This window comes from Crinia signifera, chromosome 11, assembly GCF_055691185.1.
Source record: "Crinia signifera chromosome 11, ASM5569118v1, whole genome shotgun sequence".
NCBI classification, from domain to species: Eukaryota; Metazoa; Chordata; class Amphibia; order Anura; family Myobatrachidae; genus Crinia; species Crinia signifera.
The window spans coordinates 102,503,382-102,522,712 of NC_139227.1; the positions used below are offsets into that span (position 1 = coordinate 102,503,382).

The following is a 19,331-nucleotide window of genomic DNA, read 5'->3' on the forward strand; positions in this document are numbered from 1 at the left end:
GCATTTTCTGCTGTGTCAGTTGTAGTAAACGGAGTACAGTCAAAGGAGGGAAAGGTTACAAGTGGAGTACCCCAGGGATCTGTACTTGGACCAGTGCTTTTTAATATCTTTATTGGTGATATTGCAAATGGAATTGAGGGTAAAATGTGCCTTTTTGCAGATGACACAAAGGTATGCAACAGGGTAGACACACCAGGAGGGGTAAAACAAATGATTGATGATCTAGGTAGATTAGAGGAATGGTCAAGAGCATGGCAACTACAGTTTAATGCCAAAAAATGCAAAATCATGCACTTGGGTTGCAAAAATCCAAAGACTAAATATAGTATAAATGGCACTATAATGGAAACTACTGAGGAAGAGAGGGATCTAGGTGTCACTATTTCAGGGGACTTAAAGGCAGGTAGGCAATGTAACAAAGCAATGAAGAAGGCAAGTCAGATGCTTGGTTGCATAGGGAGAGGTATCAGCAGTAGAAAGAAAGAAGTAATAATGCCACTGTATAGGTCATTGGTACGACCTCATCTAGAGCAGTGGTTCCCAACCTGGGGTACTAGTACCCCTGGGGGTACTCTGCAGACCAGTTGGGGGTACTTAATATTGGTAATGGCGGAAGAAGAAAAAGTCTCCCAATGGCAAAAGAAGTCTACCATTGACATGGAAACAAGCCACGTTGTGTCATTTCCAGTTTCATCTGCAGCGTCATCAGCGTCTCCTCGTGCTTTTGCCCAACCAGCAATTTACTGAGAGCTACCAGTGTGAACAGTTGCCCCGCACTGACATGGGTGGAAGAAGCATTAATCCTACAGGCGTTAGCGGGAACTCTGTAGACAATACACAGCCAGCGGCCAGACAAAGACGGACCTGATTCCTGACCATATACTAGTCCACGGCTACTCCTTAATATTAGGACACGCATACTGCTCACTTACACTCATAAGTACTGTGGAAATTTCAAATTGGTAGGAAGGGTACTTATAAATGAAAAGCCTACTCACGGGGTACGGGAGAGAAAAAAGGTTGGGAACCACTGATCTAAAGTATTGTGTTCAGTTCTGGAGGCCATATCTCCAGAAGGATATAAATACATTAGAGACTGTACAAAGAAGGGCAACTAAAATGGTGCATGGCCTACATCACAAAGCGTACCAGGAAAGACTAAAAGATCTTAATATGTATACTTTAGAGCAGAGAAGGGAAAGGGGGGACATGATAGAAACTTTCAAATATATCAAGGGTTTTAACAAGGTACAGGTGGGAGACATTCTTCACAGGAAGAGGAGCAGCAGAACACGAGGACATGCACTGAAACTAGAGGGAGGAAGATTCAGGGGAAATTTGAGGAAGAATTACTTCACAGAAAGAGTAGTAGATAAGTGGAATAGCCTCCCATCAGAGGTGGTAGAGGCAAATACAGTAGTACAATTTAAACATGCTTGGGATAGGCATATTGATATCCTTACAAAAAAATAAGGATCAAATATGGTTTGACGTAACATGTTTAAAAAAGGGGCAGACTAGATGGGCCAAGTGGTTCGGTACTCTTTACCTAGAAGGGCGCCCGTCGCGGGCATCGCGGGTACATTTATGTATGGCCGCGACGCGACCGACGCGATGCCCGCGATTTCCCATTGAAACCAATGTTAAACATGGAAATCGTGTCGGTCGCGTCGCGGCCGGCCATAAATGTACCCGCGATGCCCGCGACGCGATGCTCACGATTTCCCATAGGAATCAATGTTAAAAGGCGCGATGGACCCGATTTTACTGTTAAATGGCTCAATCCACCCGATTTGGCCATAGGAATCAATGTTAAATGGGCCACAGAGGCCATTAACCCTTAAATGTCCCCCCAAATTTTTAACGCCACCCCACGATCCACGGCAACCCGAAGTGTGGCGAGCGCAGCGAGCCCGCGAGGGGCGGCGGTACGCGTCCTCCGACCTTTTCATGCCCTACTATCCACTAGGGCGTGGTGTGAGAATATAATAGTGTGGCGAGCGCAGCGAGCCACCGAGCCCGAAGCGTGGCGAGCGCAGCGAGCCCCGCGAGGGGACGCGGATACCTTCACAGGTAGACGCGTCCCCTCGCGGGCTTCACAGGTGTCCGCCTCGCCACGGACACCTGTGAAGCCCGCGAGGGGACGCGCATAACTGTGAAGGTATCCGCGTGCGCTCGCCACGCTTCGGGCTCGGTGGCTCGCTGCGCTCGCCACACTATTATATTCTCACACCACGCCCTAGTGGATAGTAGGGCATGAAAAGGTCGGAGGACGCGTACCGCCGCCCCTCGCGGGCTCGCTGCGCTCGCCACGCTTCGGGTTGGTGTGGATCATGGGGTGGCGTTAAAAATTTGGGGGGACATTTAAGGGTTAATTTGCCCTATTTGGCCCCAAATCGGGTCCATTGAGGCATTTAACAGTAAAATCGCGGTCAATCTGCCGTTTTAACATTGTTCCCTATGGGAAAATCGCGGTGATCGCGGTCATCGCGGGCATCGCGGCCATCCCGATTTACCCGCGATGCCCGCGATGACCGCGATTTTTACCCACGACGACCGCGATTTCAATCGCTGGCGCCGTTCTAGGTAAAGAGTACCAGTGGTTCTTATCTGCCGTCAAATTCTATGTTTCTATGTTTCTATGAGGGGGAGAGAACCCCCCCCCCTTTAACCAACCAGATATATCTTCAGAACCAACTGACCCATTTACATGAGACCAGTATCATATTGAAGAACTTTTGAGTTGGCTTCAACTGATTTTGGTCCCATGAAACTGGGCCGTTTGGTTCCAGAGAAATCTGCCCTCAAACATGAATAGCCATGAAATTACATATTAGAAATGAAAAAAAAAACGAGTTACACGCAATATCTCTGGAACCAATGAACCCATATGGACCAGCCTGGTATCAGATTAAAGGCCCAGCGATTTGGGTTCGGCTGAGATCAACCTGGAGCTTCTGTGATGCCGGAGGGGGAATTGGCAGCCGTTGGAACCGGGTGGGGATCAGAATTAGTGGGTCCCATGTTATCCTAAGGGGAAAACGTTCCAACTTTGCCTGGTGGTATCTCCGGTTCCTGGGGGGCTAGCGACGCGGGGCTGGGCTCGTTGGAAAGCCCCAGCCCTCAGCTACAAAATGGGCCTATTTCAAGAGTGGTCCTGGAGCTGTAGCTCCATCAGGCCCATTGTTAATCTGGCCCTGCCTCCCACATATAGCTCCACTACGCTACCACACTTACCTGTACACAGGATCGGTGCACTCTGGTCATCTGAAGTTACCTGTGCGTACTTTACAGATCACTGATTTCCGGTTCCTACGTCCAGGTTTTTTACATTTTTACTGTTCTTTTTCATGCGTTATCAGCCTGGCAGGTAAAGCTGAGCTACAGGAGGTGAAACATGCTCCCCCTAGTATTTTTTTTTTTTATTAATTTTATTTTAGAAATATTAGGCACATTTTCCAGTAAATGTATAGAAAATGCGATCTGCTTACTTAAAAAAAAAAAAAAAAGTAAGGCTTGGAGGAGAATTTTGCGAATTCTCCTGGAATTGCCATTTGTGTTTCTATAATACTCAAATAATGTGAAAAGGGTGTGAAAAAAATAAATTTTCATATTATTTTATTAAAAACAATTATGTAAATATAAAACATTGTCCATGGTATACACTGTGCTGCTGAGGACCCTGCTCCTCCCACTATATAACTCTCAGTCTGTAGCTTTCTGCTGCCTCCATTCCCCTCCTCACATCATGTCCCTGCCCCTGTCACATGCTGCCCTGTCCTCACTGATACATCACCAATCTCCTGATATACTCTGTGCTGCTGAGGACCCTGCTCCTCCCACTATATCACTCTCAATCTGTGGCTTCCTGCTGCCCCTATTTCCCTTCTCACATCATGTCACATGCAGCCCTGTCCTCACTGACACATCACTCATCTCCGGATAAACTCTGTGCTGCTGGGGACCCTGCTCCTCACACTATATAACTCTCAGTCTCAATATTGGGGGGTGGGTATGTAATAGGTTTTAAGAATACAGAGCCAGTGTGATTTCAGCGAGATTGCTGCTAAATTTAAAGCGGCAGTTTGTTAAAAGTCACATTTTTGCCTGAAAACTGAAGGCCGCTTTAAATTTAGCTGCAAAATTGCCAAGTTCACACCAGTTCAAATATCTCACACCCTACTGCATAAAGTAACCGCCTCTGTCGCACCCACTACACACTTGGGGACACACGGATAAACTGGAAACAAGAACCGTTAACAAAACGCTGCTCATCGCCTATTCAGAATGCACGGGACAAGTACAAGACAGATGCAGTCTTCTGAGATATTTTATTTACGCCTTTAAAAGACACATAAAAAACAAGTGAAATAGGCATTTACAATGGGCCGCCCAGATGGGACACTGCTTCAGTTTTTTTTGCCATCAAATTCTATTTTTTTGCCATTGCGTTCCAATTTTTTCCTATGTAACTAGCAGATTAGTGAGTATCCAGCTGCTTCCAAATTGCTAATGATTCAATATATTAATTTTCCAGCATTCAGTAGGCAGAACGAACGGCGTGAGGAATAAAATACAGATCTAAGTACGAGGAAGGCGGGAAACGTGCGCCACTTTGTTTTCGATTGACATATGTTTACCATCTGTAAATGATGGAAGCACAGGCGGTAAAACCAGTGCACATGTGGTCTATAAAATGTGTCTTCAATTCTGATTCGCCCCGATAACTCATACGCTTTAGCAGACATGACGGGGCGGCACGACGGTCGCTGGGAGGGGGCTGATAATATGTTCAAGTAAAAAATGCAGAAACCATTTGGTATTTCATGTGTATGACTGGATCTCCAAAAGCCATTTCTCATCAGTCAGATACAGAATATACTACGAGCGAAACTGAAACCGTAGCCAGCGCTCTCCACAGGCGGAATTCATGACAATTTTGCAACCAATGCTGCCGTCACATGACCAATGTCCATTGAAGACGTTTTCATTTGATGTAATGATTGTCTGGTATTGATCTCCGTCCACTTTATTGCTCCCCAAGGCTTAGTACATAGGTCCTGATTGAGGCCGGTGAGCATGGCTGCAGTTTTTGCAGAAGGCCAAAACCATGCTGCACTGCAGACGGGGCAGATGGGACATGTGCAGGAAGGGTTTATTTTTATGTTTCTTTGGTAGCTATTATGGTTCTTTGCAGGGTAAATATTGGCTGCTTTATTCTTACACTGCAATTTAGATGTCAGTTTCAACGCACCTCACCCAAATCTAACTCTCTGCACATGTTACATCTGCCCCATCTGCAGTGCAGCATGGTTATGTTCATCTGCAAAAACTGCAGCCTTGCTGAAAGATTGGGTCAATACTATAGACGCCATATTCAATACTTTTTGTTGCCTAAATCCTTTGCACAACACTGCACAAAATAAAAATTCTAATACATGCAATTCGTCGGCAATGCACCGACATACGGAAGTGCCGACCTCAGCTTACATCACAGGGGTTACACAACATATTCTAACAAAGCTAGCGCCAATACACAATGAACAAGACCGTAGCAGACCGTGATACTAGCATACATAAACGTCACTTCCGCATACAGCCAATAGTAACCGCACATTAAACGGCTGGTGTTCATGGAAGGGATTGTGGTAGCAGCCAGTATAGAACATCACTGTTAACTAGGAGACAACAAGCCAATCCCGTACATTCTGGTTTCTGCACTATCCCAAAATGATATAAACTCAAGTTCTACCCTTCTCCAGATACCAGTACAGTATTCCCCCCACAAGGGATATTCCATAAAGAATGGGTGAACAATTTTGTATAGATACAGTATATAATAAGACCTTTGATTGATATAACAGTAATTTGTAGCTTTACTTTATTGCTGATGATGATACAAAACATTATTTTCTGACAATCTTAGGGACCTATTTATCAAATTAATATTTGTGTGCTATCCGCCAAATAATAAGATCCCCGTGGCTGTATCTATGTAGGACCCCGCTGATGCTGGAGATATCAGTAGTGACCCCCTCGTTTACGATGGGGGCTGCTGAATTGCAGAATTGACCAGGCTATTCTAGAGCTTTGCCTTCGGATGGCATTAGCCTTTGCAGTGTATAGGCTACAGTCCACAAAAAAAGTTCCAGGAGAGGGACCTGCAGTATCCCTCCCTGACACTGTCAATGCACAGCAGTGACCCTCCTCTCCAAATATATTATGGGGATGGACTCCTATTGGAACCCCTGTCCCCATACGAGTTCAATACATTTGGGTGAGCTTTCATTTCTATTTGCCATTTAAATTGGTGATAAGACATTACATTATCGGGGCCTAGTTAATAATACACCCATACATCAGAGTTCGTCAATCAAACAGATATCACGGTTCAATAACTGGATTCTCCTGCTGTTATATCCCCCTCTCTCCCGATCCTTATCCCCCAACACATCTATCCACATTATAGGTAATCGCAAAATATTACATACTGTACGCTTTGGCGCAAGGCCTCTACACGCAAATAGGCCCGTCGCTGGTATAGCATTACCACACCAGCTACAGACAACCACATACAGTATCATTAGTATTTTTTATGGATTTGTTCTATTTTTATGTATTTGGGGAGATGCAGGGGCATACAGTGTAAGGGGTGTAAACATCCTTGCAGCATTAGCCACACCCACACAGCTATGACCACGCCCACACAAGACTGGTCTTACCCACAAAGCACTTATCAAAGCTCCTCTGAGTCTCATAATAGACCCTTGAACATTTTCTGCTCCACTTGGCTCTGTGTGGAGCAGATCGGCACCACAGTCAAAGCACTTGAGCCCCCCTCCCCCTGTTGTGGGATTGGCCATTGGATAACCAATAGGGGCTGTGCCGAAACAGTTGCCAAATATAAATGCAAAAAGTGTTTCCAGCTTATCAGCAGTAACATTTCTGTGTTCCTCATGCTGTCTGCGGTCTCTCTCTGTAAGGTAAGGCATGCGTTGGCTGGCTATAGGTTTACCTTGAAGAAGCCATGTTTCCTATTGCGCTGTCCGAGCCATAAGCTGCTCCCAGGTGACAGGTTGGTCTCTGGGGGGTCGATCACTCGCTCGTAGATCCTGTAACAGAACAAGAGAGCGGTCAGACACCGGGAACGATGATTTGTAATGAAGAATTAGCGGCCAAATACTCAACCTAATGAAAAACATAACAATCACCTGACACTATATTGGGTAACAAGGTCACCCAGATTGTTACTTCCATGTGCCAGGGAGACTAAGCCCTAACGCCGCCCCCCCCTCCCACTATCTGGTCCAGTATACCCCCTATCCGGGACGTCTCTACCTTGCACTGGCCCCGTCCTCTATAATGGCAGCGCAACGGAAAGTTTAAACCACCTTCCCGAGCACCATCACCAAGTCTTCTGCTGACGGAATACATCTATCTGGTTGTTCGGTACAGAGAAGGCCATTACATACAAGACTGTATTCACTTCCTAGTAGAATGTATGGCTTATATGAGTTATGGGGTGAGGGGGCATCTGGGGCTTATATGAGTTATGGGGGTAAGGGGGTATCTGGGGGTTATATGAGTTATGGGGGGAGGGGGCATCTGGGGGTTACAGGAGTTATGGGGGTAGAGGGGGCATCTGGGGGTTATAGGAGTTATGGGGGTGAGGGGGCATCTGGGGGTTATAGGAGGTATGGGGTGAGGGGGCAACTGGGGGTTATATGAGTTATGGGGTGAGAGGGCATCTGGGGTTATAGGAGTTATGGGGTGAGGGGGCATCTGGGGGTTATAGCAGGTATGGGGTGAGGGGGCATCTGGAGGTTATAGGAGTTATGGGGTGAGAGGGAATCTGGGGGTTATATGAGTTATGGGGTGAGGTGGCATCTGGGGGGTTACAGGAGTTATGGGTTGATGGGGCAACTGAGTGTTGTATTTCATTGTGCAAACTGGGCCAGAATGTGAAACTGGAATACAAATAAATTGTATCACGGTGGAAGGTCCACAACTCCGCCGGCTGGTGCATAAATCCCACTATTACAGTAGATCTACTGGACCACGGTGCAACATGCCCTCTATCTACTGTATACCCCTTTGTCCCCGATATCTAATACCAGCACATAGGTAATACAGATGGCCAATATAGGGGGCATATTACCGTACAGAACCTATTTCCTGCAGTTGTGACACTAACCATTCTAACGGATTAATGCAGCATTATTTATACAGCTCCAGAGACCCAGGATCTTAGTGACGCCTATCACCGCTGACACGTCGGCAACCTGTCATTCTCTGTTCTAGTCTTTATTGCCAGGTAGAGCGGAGCGGTCACAAAGCAGGCAGAGGAGATGGCAGACGGCAGCCATAGGACTTGTATGTTACATGTAAATGCATATGATGAATATAAACGTGTAACAGTCAGACAGGAATGAGATCCCCTACCAGGAATACTATGGAGTTATTTCTCCATAATGGAACTTTTCTATATCATATAGCAAATGCCTTAAATGTACCTAGTGTTCATTCTAGCACCCGCTAACTTTGAAAACACATGCAGTTCCTCTTCCCTGCCTGGGGTGTCGCTGTCTGCTGTAGTGCTTCTAGCACAGTGTGGTCTTTATATCAGCACAGATATGCAAACCAGACCTGTGCTAGACACACCACAGCAGACAGCGACACCCCAGGCTGGGAAGAGGAACTGCATGGGTTTTCAAAGATAGCAGGTGCTAGAATAAACACTAAATATAACACCATATGCCACTCAGTCCTCTCCACACTGCCTGGACCAGCCCTGCTCATGCCAAGAGTTCCCCATAACACCCATAATGAGGAATGCAGAGCATTACTGTGTAGGAGGGAATCCAGAGAGTCGTACCCCCTCCCCAGATCTACACTTGTCTGGGGGGGGGGGGGGGTCCCTGTTGCCTTACAATAGGCCACCCCTACAGTACACAAGCCCGGACCAGCTCTCTACGGCCCTACTGATGCTTCCAGTTTGCGGACCGTGGCTTATTCCTCTGTGTATATTTATGCAATTACAATACCATCACATATTCTGAGTATAAATAGGATTCAACCTTCACATGCTGAATAAAATCCAATTACTCATAATCTACAGTACATTGGAGAAAGTGATGGAACGGCATCGGCATCGTTATGGTCACACATGTCAGGTAATAGTTTTTGGGAAATTCGAACATTCAATATACAAAACATCATAACAGCCATTAAAGGCCTCAGCGCACATTACGGCAGGATAGAGAAGGGCACAGGCTTGTGGGTAAATCAGCGCTTTCCAAACCTGATGATTTTTACGTCACTGTCGTGTCTATGATCACTCGGTATTACGGCTGTATTTGCGGTCACTAAAAGCAGCGCAGAACACCCATTACTATAATGAATGAATTAAATAATCGCCGGGGGTAATAATACAGGCTGGGAGCAATAAACGTTAATTTACCACTTCATTGGCCCGATCACCAGGGACCGTCGCAAATCTGACAGCTCTGACTGAAATTTGTTGGGTGGGGGGGGGGAGATGAAAATAAATCAATACATCTGTACAAAAAAAAAGAAAAAAACTCCCGACATTCAAAATACTGGCGGTTAAAATACTGACGCGCATTGGCAGACAGTCAAAATACCGACACATTCAAAATGCCGGCATGCATTATGCCGACGTGTCCAAAAATGCCAACACAGTCACAATGCTGACATTTAAATTGTCGACATGTGAAAAAGTTCTGCATTTCCAACATGTCGGCCTTTTGACTTTTGGTAAATTGACTACATCCCGTTAATATAATGCCTCGTTACAGATCACCTATCTCTCAGGATTATTTTTGTACATTTTCCTTTCGGTGAGCCAGATCTTTTTCTTGCTTTTAGATACTTAATGCACTCTCTCTGCTTTCTACTTGTACATGAAAATACAATTCCGAAACGCCATAAAGTAACTCAGAAGAAAATTACAGATGCCACAGAGAATAAAAAATGAAATACAAAATGGGCCCCTATGGTTTTCTTTTTGTTCGGTTAAAATAAAAAAAATAAAAAAAAAAACAGCCAAGTGTTAATGGTCAATTGATCAGTGTGTCCATCTGTCACAGTAATCTTATGTTTACGCCATGCGGCGAGTGCAGCGCATCAGACGGAGAGCGCAAAAATAGGTAGTACAACAACGAACATGGGCGCTTTTACTGAAACAGAGGCCTTTTAAGACTAGAGGGATATAAATGAGTCCGTAAATCCCTGTACTTGCTCCAGCTGAGAAAATAGCATGTAATAACTGTACAACGTGCAGCATTTATAAACCCATTCATCATAGTGTTTAGTCAAATACAGCCTAGACGGGAGGAGTTACGGGAGTCGGAGGAAATGCATCCATTTGATACACTTTATCAGTCTTTATATTGAATCAGACTACAAACTGCAATTTTCTTCTCCGGGGAAGAGGATACCAGAATCTTATCTGCAGGATCCTCCTTGTTTCTAGGCTTGGAAGAAATTACTATCAAAGACGAGATAACCGACAAAGAGAGACAAAGGCTTTATAAATTCCAACATGACATTTATACAGCATGTTACAAGAAAAACCTGGATAGAGACTATTGGGTCCAATTTAATGCTGATTATACCTTATTTATACGCAGGTTGTATTCTTTCATCATCTACCAAAGAATGTCATTATGATAAGGTATTCATCTCTTCTGGGCTAAGTACTGTACAGTCCTGTGACACTCCAATAACACAATGACAGGCTTGGTCATATGCAAACCCTTTTATAGAGCCAAGTAAACAATGTACACCTGCAGTCTAATCAGCCTGAACTTTCAGTTTGGAGACCCAGATATGTGATGTTATTGTGGCTGCTAAGTCACGAAAGAGAAGACAGACATGTTATTATGGCTGTAGCATTTAACCATTAAATTGCATGTCAATAATTATTGGCAGTATGAGCTCAGAAGGAAGAGAAATGCCTGTTGCACACAGAAAAGAAACATAAGAGGTTTATGGACAGTGCTATAAAACAGAGACTCCCAGCAGAATGTCTGAGTTCTGTAGGCATCATTCCCTACTGAAGGGGGTAATGATTAATTTAGAGAATCTGCAGACCTTCCACTGGTCAACTACCATAGCTAACAGTGAAACAATTCATAATTTAATCAGCTCCAGGATTTCACAAGAACATTTCTAAGGTATGTAAATGGCAACAATATATACAAACAGGTATTGTTATACACTCATGCAAAAAAAAGGTCCAGCACTTTCAGTAAGTGCACCAACAGTAGAGTTGCTACATGTTGTCAGAACGATTTGTAACTTCATGATCGTTAAAGTCTAAGTTGATTTCTATTTAGCATGAGTGTCTAGGTGAATATGATAGGGTGACTAGGATTGGGATTTTGGTACAAGTACATAGGTTAGGTAAGGCCATTGTTAATTTAGGGCATTGGTAGGTGACATGGGTCATGACAAGATCCATAGAGGTACAATGTAACAACCTCCTCAAAAAAACAAAACCAATGTATAACGTTCACAGACATCCACTGTGTTATAATAAAACTAATATTGAGATAGATGACCAGCAGCGGGGATATAAAGGGCTCATGGGCCAATTACCAAATGTTTATAATCCTTAAATTGAGCACAAACTGCTGTCTGCTCATGATTAAGGCAAGGCGAAGTAATATATATATATAGATTAGGTGTCCAGTACTCCATAGCCCTCTAGGGGGCAGCGAAATGGGGCAATTTAACATTAAGCAAAATCTTATTCACTGATCAACTCTGATTAAATCAGGCTGCCAAGGTAAAAAGTTCGACAGGCAAAAAAAAACACATGTCAACACTCCAAAAACCGTGTCGACATTTTTGACCATGTTAACAGTGACAAAATATACTTTGACACACCCCTTATTCGGCTGTAATTATTATCGGAGCATGCATTGCCTAATATCCAGGCTGGGATCTGTGGTGCCAAGAGAGGAGGAGGGGTACTAATTACCTGGGCCCAGGTCTGATAGGGATCTCAGCAGATCTTCTCAACTCACCACATGCTGGTATGCAGGGCCGTCTTAACAGCAGTGTGGGCCCCTGGGCAAAGCAATGCACTGGGGCCCTTACCCTTTCTCCCCTCCTAGGGGTGGGGGTGCTATCAGCAGCAGCTTTGATGTCCCACGGGTGGCAGGGGGTGCTCTATCTTCCACTCAACATGTAGGACCTGGAGCAGTAACTTCTGCTAATTACTCCTTTACTGCACAGGTGGTGGGAGGGAGAACACTAACGTGTGGAAGGGGGCACTGAGCTAAATGAAGGGTCCCTTGTAAATGACTTCCAGGGAGGTAGGGGGTGTTTTATACACAGGGGAGGGTTGGATAATGGAGTGGGCTTAATATTCGTAAGTTTCCGGTGGAAGGGCAGCTTATTTGACTGCAGATATCTCCATTATCTGGAAATAGATTTCTTAGCCTTCAATCGTATAAAAATCTAGAGTCCCAACTTTCAGGAGGTGCTGGGAACTTGGGTATCAGAGATCAGGAGCCAGAGCAATCCATTAACAAATATATAAAAACTGTATACCAGACATTTGGAGCCGTCCCGGCTGCTGGAAGGCTGATATCTCTGGTTCTGGGCATGACAGAGATAAGCCGCTAATGTCAACAGAAAGGGGAGAGTCCCAGCTTTTGTCCCAGGTCTATAGGCCCCCATACATTAGCCCGACTTGTCCTAGGGACAAGTCGGACCTGATTTTCTCCGGCTGCTCCCCGGGAGGGGAACACACGATTAGGCACTTGATGTGCCAAGTTTTGCATATGATAAATCGCCATGCGATTTATCAAATGCAACTCCCGGGGAGCTGCAGTGGGAGATGCGGGCAGGGGGAGAGCCAGGCAGAGTCAGCGGCGGCAGATGCTGGGGACCTGCAGGGGGGGGAGCTGGGCATGGTAAGCTGTCAAATAGGCAGCAGGCGGGGGGGCGCTGGAGAGCCTGGCAGGGGACACAGAGGCAGCGCGCGGGGGTATGCCGGTGAACAGACGAGGGAGCTGGGCAGGAGGATCGGGAACTCACTCTGCAAGGGAGGAAAAATAAAAAACCATTACAAATGAATGGGAAGCCAATGATTGGCTGAAAGCCCTCTCAGCCAATCAGCAATTGGCTGAGAGAGCTCTCAGCCAATCACTGGCTGCCCATTCATTTGTATTGGTTTTTATCCTTGCAGCTGCAGAGTGAGTCCCCGATCCTCCTGCCCAGCTCCCTCGTCGGTTCACCGGCGTACCCCCGCGCGCTGCCTCTGTGTCCCCTGCCAGGCTCTCCAGCGCCCCCCCGCCTGCTGCCTATTTGACAGCTTACCATGCCCAGCTCCCCCCCCTGCAGGTCCCCAGCATCTGCCGCCGCTGATTCGTCCCAGCTCTCTGGCGTCCCCCACTCGCTGCTACTGCCCTCCTCTCTCACTGCCTTCGCAGTGTCCCACGCCCGCTGACCCTGCTGCCCGGAGGCTGCACATAAGATTTGGGAAATCTTATGTGCAGCCGGTCCGACAGCCCGACTCCGATCCGATGCGCACGGGACCGCGCATCGGATCGGAGGGGATGTTTAAACATGCGATTTGGGCCGATTTCATGGCCCAATTCATCCGAATCGGGTGAAATCGTGCCCAAATCGCATAGTGTATGGGGGCCTTTTGTCAGAGAGAACCTGAGAAATATGACTGGGAACTGCAATTAACAGGTGGGATGTGGACTGCTGCTTTGAAGATGGTTATCTCCAGTTCCCCAGGGTCGATTTTCAAAATTCTGGTATCCCTGGAAAAAGGGGATCCTCGGCTATCAGTGCCCTTATACACATGAGGCCCCTGGGCAAGTGCTATTTTTTCTGTATTTTATTATAAGGGTGCATGGCCATGCCTCAAACCATGCAGTACGATGCATTAATGAGACAGGCAGCTCATCACTCGAGACTCCTCACCCAGACATTCTCTTATCACCTTATTATCACCTTATTATCACTATCACCGTATCATTCATCCCGATCTGTCATCACTGCAAATAGCAGCAATAAGAAATGGTTTTGAATGCTACATTAATATGCACCAAGTCAAAAGCTTTCACACGTCCCCTGGATATCTCCAGTCTATGGTGGAAAGAACAGGAGACTGGGATACAGAAGGTAAGAATGACACACAGTATTTGATGGATTGGGATGTTACAGCTTCTACCTTCTTCGCAGAATGGAAGATTTAGAAGAGAAAAGGAACGGACAAGATTCCCCATTTGGATAGGGGGTATCTACAATCAGAAGGTAGTCAGTAATTTGTTGGACACCCGGTGATCATGCTAACGTGTGTTAGCTGCACGTACACAGTAGGCGTTACCATAGTGGGCGGAGTCACAACCTGTGGCAGCTCCAGGTGGCGGGGCTGCAACACAGTTCGAAATTCAAATAATGTTTTTCTATGCGATAACACATATGGCAGACCAAATGTTACATACAGTATACAGTACACATAGATCCGCTGCTGTGTGATATACAGTATACTATACATTATATCTAAGTGCCGGGGTTAAAGGACCAGATGGTGACACTTCTGTATAGAAAGCGCCTGAACAGCAACATCTTCAATTCGCTTGTTGTGATTGATGGTGGGCTAAGAGATGTTGGCATGTGTCGTCAGAGGGCATAACGGTTGTGGGTCAACTTGCATAAAGGTCAACCTATAACATCGACATGCATAAGGTCGACGGACGAAAAGGTCAACATAGTTTTTGTTCACTTTTGGGGGGGGGGGGGGTCAGGCAAAAAGAAGAGTTTATGAGAAGCGGATAATGAGCCTGTGAAGCAGTGGGCATTGGAAGGAAATGCGATTTTGATGGATTGGCCCAAATTGCATGTGTCTGATATCCCATGCACTGGACCATACATCGGATCAGAGTCAGAGGTCGGACCTGCCGGCACGTCCAACCTCTCCTGGTGGCAGGGAACGGCTTGCGTAAGATACATCACATGCAGAAGGACCGCATGCGGCTTAAGGGGGATCGTCTGGCCATACACTGCTGCCGCTAATCCCAGTAGCGTACAGCCATCTTTACACCACATGATTATAGTGCCACCATAGGAGCAAGCTATTATGGGTAATCTCATCAGCTACAGAGGGTGCCCCTCGCAGCCATGCCGCCAGCTCGCCATGGTAGATGGTGGGGGCATGCAAGAGTCTCACTCGCTCACGCATCCCACTCAGCAAGGCGGTAGGGACAGGGTGCGGGCAGCAAGCAGGGGTGACGGGCAGGGAGTGGGAGATGGCTGCAGGGCTTCCAGGAGAATGGGGTAAACAAGCATCTTGTGCATTCTGGCGGATGGGCAATAGAATCACCGGGAGCTGCTCCAATGGGAGAACAGCGATGAGAGCGATCAGTACATGACAGAAGCACAAGACATTGGTCGAGATGTACGAAGCTTTATAAAAGTGATAAAATGGAGAGTGATAAACAGGATGCCCATCAGCTCCTAACTGTCATGTTACAGGCTGCTTTTGAAAAATGACAGGTAGGATTTGATTGGCTGGTGGTTACTCACTCTCCACTTTATCACTATTGAAGGTTTAGTACACACACATGGAACCCAAACACTACCCTACAGGTGTGTCCTTGTAACTACTGCTGCAGTCACGTCAGACATCCCTTCTCTGTGCGCTGGGCCTCATGCCTGTGCGAGTCTCATCTGATTGCAAGGTTTAAATCGCAATGCTGTGCAACAAAACCGCTTCAGGGCGACAGTCAGATCAACCCAATATATGGTCAACATGGACATAGTCATAATATCAACAGGGTCAAAACCTGAAAAGGTCGACACCGTAAAAGGTCAACATGGAAATGAATTTGTGGGTGTTATTTTGTATGTTTAACCACGTGACCCCAATTAGTGTTCCGCTTCGTCCCTCAACGTGGATGGTAAGGTATGAACAAATAAAAAAACAATTTAAAAAAGTGTCGACCATATGTGCGTCGGCCACGACCCGTCGACCATGCGACAGAATCATACTTCAGTACCGTCGACCTTTTTCACCGTGCCAAACTGTCCGTTGACTATATAGGGTCAGCCTCATTATGATCATCCATTCACCCCAATAACACAGAGATGTCGCTCACAGCAGATCCCAGAATCCTTTGCTCTGTGTTGTACACAGGTCGCTCGTCTCTTATGTCAGCACGCTGTAGAACGCGTCTGTCTGTGGCAAGGGTTAAGACTAAAGGGCCGCTTAGCTAAATAATTCATCCTGATTATATTTTCTGCTCCTCAAAAGAAAACCAATTTTCCTTGTGTAAATTTAGAGAGTCGCCGTGTTATCTCCGTCGTGTGTACCTCGTCCAATCTCCGAACTAAAACACAATTTAGATAACATTGCAGAAGGACTTTGCGGCGGCGTAGCGGCCTCGCCGGACGCCATTACGGCAGCCAGCCTCTTTATGCATAAAAAGTTTGTTTTAATCTGAGAAATGAGATCTGGCAAACGGCAGCAGCCCAGGAATATTAAAGAGCGCAAAATGCTGGGCTCAGCGAAATGTTATTTTCCAAAGAACGTAAATTATTTAAGCTTCAAGCTCATATATTGTGATTTAGGGTTGGCGTCATGATAAGAAACCAAAACACAGAAGCGTTAATCGCTCGCTGCGTATTTTCCTATTATCTTGAATAAGTGAAAAACCATTGACGCCATCAGTAATCCTGCGCACGTGCTTCATTTTCAAACGATGTTCAAATGCCTTTATTAATTATTTTTTGCAATTAATAAAAACCAAATCAAACATTGATTGGTTTGTTATAAAGCCACACTCCACGTTCACAATGCAAGAAAAGGAACTCGAAATATTAACCCTCTGAGACTTACAGCACGTACAACCCATTACGCAGCGCTGCCGCGCGGAGGTATTTAGGCTAAGTGGTCCTTCACATTGTCGGCTTAATTAAAAGAGCCACTAGTAACATTCAAATCTATTTCAGACACGTAAATATCCCGATTGCCTAGACAGATTGTACTTGAGATGTCTGCGTGGTACTGAAGGACATTTTCAAAACAGGCTATTGCTCTCTGTTATCAGCCGTTTCAGGCCTGTAATGTGCCACAGCCTACCCGCTTCAGGTTATTACAGCCTCTTAGGGGGGGTACACACCAGAACGATTAGGGCTCAATTCCATCAATCTGGATCCAATTCCGACCGATTGGATGCAGATTGTATGTAGATTGGGCATGTTTAAGTCCAATTCCGATCCGATTCCAATCTGATGCGCGTCCCCGCTGTCGTTTGGTCGTTTTACAGATCCTACCTGCGCTGTCTATGACTGACTGTATCAACTGGATACAGACTCAGATCGGATTGGGATCAGATTGGATGCAGATCGTTAGCAGATTGTTAGCAGATTGTGTGCTCCAACAGATCGTGCGAAAATCACACAATCTGCTAACAATCTACTAACAATCAGGATCGTTCTGGTGTGTACCTGGCCTTAAAGGTTCTGATTCCGGACTGGACACCGCTCACATGTTGAACCTCACGGAAAAGTGAGTGTTACTGAATGGGAAGTATGTGTGGGTGCAAGTTAGGGGCGGAGCTTATATTGACCCAACTAGTTAATAGCCTGTCAAAATGACGGCTTCTGCAATGTACTTTCACTTTGAGCTGTGACCGTTTTTAATTTAAGCGGTGACAGTTTTTAGCCCACAAACTTTCCACCTCAAGTCCCTATCTGTCCCTTCCTCCAATCTCTGTCTTCACAGCTCCCTCTCTCCATATCCGGCAAGTTTGAAATAGATCAGTGTCCCTGCAAAAAATGCTTTTATCTGTTACGACATCTGCTGACACACAAAGGAGTAATTTGGTATGTCGAGTGGCCTCTAGTGGTCAGTGCCGGTACTTCACCTCAGAAGTGAGGAGTAGCTAGAGATATAGGATAGGATTTGCTATTATAAGTAGGAGGTATCTAGCGGTCCATCCTTAAACTATGAACATACTGTATACAAAACACAAAAAGGTTTATACAGTAATATAATAGTAAGGGTTCACAACACAAGCATTAAATAATAGCTCCGGTCTGTGCTGAGCCAATCAGGAGCTGTAGTGGTGGCTTCTGGCTCAGATGACAAAACTGAGCTGCTTTCAGCTCAAAATCACCCAGTGTGCCTTAAGGTCCGTACACACTGGGTGATTTTGCCCAGCGTGTATGGACAGTGATGATTGCTGTCATCGCTGGGGGGAAAGCCGCTCAGTGCATACAGACTGAGCGGCTTTCCCCCTGCCCGCCGCCGATGTAGGGGGAAGACAACTTTGCATAGTGCAGCACTATACAAAGCCATTCTCAAAGCCACTCATCTGCTGGTAATAGTAATACCAGCAGATGAGCGGCTTTCCCGGCGATGATGTGGGAGCGCGCAGCAGCGCTCATCGCTGGGGCATACACACTGAGCGGCTTTCCCCCTGCCCGCCGCCGATGTAGGGGGAAGACAACTTTGCATAGTGCAGCACTATACAAAGGCATTCTCAAAGCTGCTCATCTGCTGGTAATACTTTCCCAGCGATGATGTGGGAGCGCGCAGCAGCGCCGGGCCATACACACTGAGCGGCTTTGAGCTGAAAGCTGCTCAAACTTGATGTTTTGAGTGACTTTCAGCTCAAAGTCGCCCAGTGTGTATGGGCCTTTAAGGGTGTGGTCGGAAAACATATTGTACACCCCTCATGTTGCCATATAGCGTAAGAGGTATTATTTAGTGCTGCTATAATGTTGCAATGGATTATGGGAGGTGTATTATAGACTAACCCCTCCCACAATGACCTGATGAATGGTAACAAAGAAACTGCAAGACAGCTCACCCTGGGGTCCCTCAAATGAAACAGAATCACAGACCTATTTCATGGAGCAAACATCGTTTCTATTGCATATTATATATAGACGGAATGGATCGCACCGCCTTTTGGTGGTGGTGTACCGGAAAACTGGGACACTGAGGAACAGCAGAGCACGTGTCGGAGCTCCTCATGCAATCTCTCCGATTGCCCACCTTACACATCAAGGCAAGCTTCTTTTTTAATTGGCTTCATCAATTTAGCTTTGATTCCCTTCGCTGCGGGATTCGAGCGAGAACAAAGTCATCTACAAAGTGGCAGGTCATGGCAGGACACAGAACAGTGACAGACCTAAAATGAGTGCACACAGAGGCATACAAACAAAGGGAGTTTCGTAGCGAACCGCGCAGACCCTATTCCCGCACTGGGGGGACCACTAAGGTCATTAACCCTTTGAGTGACGAGTGAATTTGTCAACATAGGTGTGAAAATTGC

General features: G+C 46.1%; 1 protein-coding gene across 7 annotated transcripts in view; it reads right to left on the reverse strand.

Annotated features, from left to right (window-relative positions):
* The window catches only part of NELL1 (neural EGFL like 1), a 558,514-nt gene that overhangs the window by 398,410 nt on the left and 140,773 nt on the right, over positions 1–19,331 (reverse strand). For all 7 annotated transcript variants that reach the window (XM_083164040.1, XM_083164038.1, XM_083164037.1 and 4 more), the window contains exon 5: positions 7,016–7,112. In XM_083164040.1, coding sequence (XP_083020166.1) covers positions 7,016–7,112 — 97 coding nt within the window. The remainder of the gene's footprint in view (positions 1–7,015; positions 7,113–19,331) is intronic.